General features: G+C 44.1%; 1 protein-coding gene across 1 annotated transcript; it reads right to left on the bottom strand.

Annotated features, from left to right (window-relative positions):
* Positions 1-1,751: 1,751 nt before the first annotated feature.
* LOC113735479 (probable galacturonosyltransferase-like 7) lies at positions 1,752-3,755 on the bottom strand. The gene has a single exon (XM_027262486.2). It carries the CDS (start codon positions 2,995-2,997, stop codon positions 1,894-1,896), a length of 1,104 nt encoding a protein of 367 aa, XP_027118287.2. The 5' UTR covers positions 2,998-3,755; the 3' UTR covers positions 1,752-1,893.
* Between the last annotated feature and the right edge of the window lie 379 nt (positions 3,756-4,134).

Below are 4,134 nucleotides of genomic sequence, written 5' to 3'. Positions count from 1 at the left end.
AATTTATTCTTTTTTTACCATCAATTCAAGTTTTCATAAAATTATACTCTAATTAATGTAAGGGTGTTTTAGGAAAATAGCTACCTAAATTGATTGTTACAACAAAATTAACTACTTTGTTTTAAACTGTGTGAAAAAATAATCAGAACTATCAAAATGGGACGAAGGAGTAATCCATGTATATATATATATACACACACACATATATAGATATATCTATGTATAGAGAGACACACACACTGACACACAGAGAGGAGGAGCCGAAACTAATCTGAAATGTCAGTAATGGAAGAATGCAGGCAAATAAATTAGATGAGCGTGGTGATAACTATCGTTTCGACAAATCAACAAAAAAAAAAAAAAAAAAAAAAGGAATTAGAGGAGTGTTGTGTGGGTGGTAACGCAAATGGGCACGTGGGCAAAAGGTATGGGCCCCTCCCCCAATTCATTTCTTCGGAACGGAACAACTTCTACGCAACGTCGACAGGCAGGGAGGAGGACCACCACGCCCCACCCCCCAAACAAAAAAACTCGCCCCTTTTTTTTTACTCCTATCATCAAACACGGATTGTCATGTGATGTCGCCTGTGTGCAACCCAACGACGACTCATTTATTTAAACCAATTATTTGCCGTTACTCAAAAAAAAAAAAAAAAACAAATATATACTCTGCGCCTGCACTCCTACTGTACTGCTGCTGCATAATACCTGCGGCTTATGAATCAATTAAGTATAAAATTTAAACCAAAATAAAGAGAAAAGAAAATGAAGGTATCGCCCGCCACCTATGCCCACACCACGAGAACGTCAAAGTAGACCTAAAAAACTCACAACGTCACAAGACATCCGCCGCTGCCACCAAAGCACACCGACACCCCCCGATGGGTACCCGCATCCACATCCCTATCCGCCATCCACCACCACGTCCACATATCCAAAATCCTTTCCTACCCAAAAGCCAAAAAAAAAAAAACCTCTCTCCTAATAACTCGCAATCCAGATTCTTCCAACGCACACTTACTTCACCATAACCGCCGGCGGGCACCCAATGCTTTGCCAGCCGTTGCTACTGCCCCAAGGCGCAGACTGTCAGCTGCATCAAAATCCCTGCAGCAAATCGTAGCAGGAATACCGAATACAACGTACACCGGTGCCGCCTCCCTCCATCACAAATGGTCTCCCAACGTAATAATTACCTAACTCCACGCAACAACAAAAGTTCAATGTCCACAGAGGATTGATCGCTCAACGAAAAATTCAAATTGAAGATCGGCAGCCGATAGCTGCAAATACACATTATTTATTAATTGTTCCCTGAAGATAAACCAGAGCGAAGGGTCGTTACGACGAGTGCAAAGTAAAAGCAATCCAATCAAATCCCAACTAAAAAGATTTTCCGGTGAGTTACAGAGCTATGCATAATATATACTCAAAATAATACTAACGCTGCATTAAATTGTCGCCATTCAACGCAAAAACCAATTCCAATTCGGCACCAGGTTGATTCTTTGGCGTACAAAAACTAAAAACATGAATTGAACCGAATATCCTTTTCCCTCCAATATTTTATTTTTATTTTTATTTTTATTTTTTTCACAAGGACAAAACTACCAAATGGAACTGGACGCCTACCTCCTTCAACGTATAATAACAGTCATCATCATACTAATACTGCAAGTTAATTCTTATTTTTTTTTTTAAAAAAAAAAAAAGAAGAGAAGAGGAATAAAATCAAACCAAAACCCAAAAAGAGAAAAAATATATGTAGGAGACGATAGTATAAAATAAAGATTGGAAAAAAAAATATAAGTGGAAAAAAACAGTTGAATCGAGGAATTTACCGGCGAGTACAAAAAAGAAAACCGAAAAAATCTAAAAATATGGGGTTGGAATTCACGACGAATTTCCGAAGAGGTCGTACGCGGCCCACAGGGAGTCGAGCGGGCACGGCCGCTTGGAGTCGAGGCGCAGCCACGGCTTCCCGCTGCCGCTCCAGTGGAGAAGGCTGACAGGACCCGGATGGAGGTCCCGGCAGCTTCCCCTGACATTATCCCCGCCCAAGCCGTGCTGGTTCCACCTGTGCTCTATGGGCGCCACGTGTCCCGCAAACACCAGCAAGAATGGCGGCAGTGAACCCAGCTCGTAGATCCGATTCATCTTCTGGATCTCCATCCACCTCTCTATTTGTTTGGTGTACCCGAACCGCCTCCACTTGACCAGATCCATCACCATGACCCCCGTGTTGAAGTAACAGGGATTCCGGCGGGAGAACGTGTCCGAAAATCTCCCGTCCGACCAGAAAGCTGCGGTGAAGTACTTGTTGAAGTTGGCGTGGCAGTACTCCGGGGCTCCGATGGTCTTCGTCCCCAAGCTGGTGAACCAGAGCTTGGAAACATCATCGACCACGATGAGATCAGAGTCCAGGTAGATGACCCGCCGCACGCACGGCTCCAGAAGTTCGGCCAAATAGTTCCTGGCGTAGTTCAGAGGCTGCTCCAGGGCTTGCCGGACGGAGGTGGAGATCAGGCTCCGCACCCTCTGGGGATCGAAGTAATAAACCTTGAAATTCAACTGAGGGAAAGTGGAGCGGACTAGGCTTTCAAGGCCGGGCTCCGACACCAAGAAGTGGAAGAATATAGTCTGGGGACACATGGAGTGCTGCAAAATGGAATGCACGGCCGCAATTGATCCCCGGAGGTACTCGACGTCCAGGGTAATGGCTACGTGGACTAAAGAGGGATCGCAGACGCCAATCTCCCCCAATGTAGAATCAACATTGAAGGTGCAGGCGTCCGCATTGCGGTATTGAGGGGCTTTCCGGAAGGAGAAACGATCGGGAGAGGGAGGCGGAATCTGGGTGGTGGATAATCGGAGGTAGGAGTCGAGATGGGAGGATCTAATGGCTTCTGCGGGTTGGGAAGATTGCAGGGAGGGGGATAGAACTATCCACACCATGGCCGCGGAGAAAAAACCCGAGAATCTCATAATCCACAGCATCTTTAACCGGTTTCTTTTCTTTTTCTTGGATTTGAAACCCAAACGATCCAATAATCGAGAATACAGGGAAGAAAAGAGGAACGCTTCGGTTCCTCTTATGTCCGCCAGAGTTAACGATAGACGAAGATAAAGGGGGAAAAGAAAATTTTTCCTCTGTTCTCACCGACAGCACAATAATTTCTTTCTTTCTTTTTTTTTTTTTTTTGTTGGAGGGGGAGTGGTGGTGGTTTAGGATAAGGTGATTTGGTTTACTTACGGCAGTTGTTAGTTCTCCCTCTCTTATTTCTCTCTCAGAGTAACGTCAACGGGATTCAGTCGGCAGGAGGAGGATACCGTAGAACGCTCCGCCAGTCCAACGGAGAGAAATAGGCGAGAGGAACCCATAAACGAACACAACCAACGCCACCTAGGGCTGCCTGGCTGGCACTGAATTGCGCCGACGTGCTCTGCAGTTGTCTTCCCCCCTCTGCCACACTACTTGTAGTTGTCTCCCGTTGTGGCTTCTCTCTGCAGAACTGGGATTCTAGGGGAGCTTCATTTTCTTTTCTTTTCCTTTTTTTTTAATTGTTTTGGGTTTTCCCTCTTCTTTGGTAGGGAGAAGGGTGGAAAGCAAAGCACAAACTGACACGGGCAATCGAGGAACAATGCTGCTCCTAATAGAAGCCTAATTGGAGCCAGCGAGCGAGAGCGAGAGCGAGAGGTTTCTGTTGCAGTTGCTGTTTTTGAGTTTTTTCCTTTCCAATTTCATTTTGTCCACTTTATCTATCTTTTTTTCAAAACTTTTTTTTTTTTTTTGTTTGGCCTTTGCCACCGTACGAATCCACGACCCATCCGAAGGATTAGTAAGGATGAGATAACATAAATTTTGAAAAAGAAAAAATTCCACAACTCTCGATTCAGGCGAGTTATTTTCTCAACCTTTCCGTTTTTTTTTTTTTTTTTTGCTTGCGCACGTTTTTCCATTAGGGAAAAAAAGATTAATGGCATTAAACCCCTTAACGTTGGTTGATTTGTTCTTTACTCCCTCTTGTTATTTTTTTAAGCGCTTAGCCCCTCCATCAATCAAAATCAAGTCTCACAATTAAATCACATCTAAACTTTTAAAATTGTCCTCACTTTCAACTTAACAAACATTAA

Source organism: Coffea arabica, chromosome 1e, assembly GCF_036785885.1.
Source record: "Coffea arabica cultivar ET-39 chromosome 1e, Coffea Arabica ET-39 HiFi, whole genome shotgun sequence".
NCBI classification, from domain to species: domain Eukaryota; kingdom Viridiplantae; phylum Streptophyta; class Magnoliopsida; order Gentianales; family Rubiaceae; genus Coffea; species Coffea arabica.
Note: the sequence above shows the minus strand (reverse complement) of the source record. Positions and strands in the feature narration are given on the sequence as shown.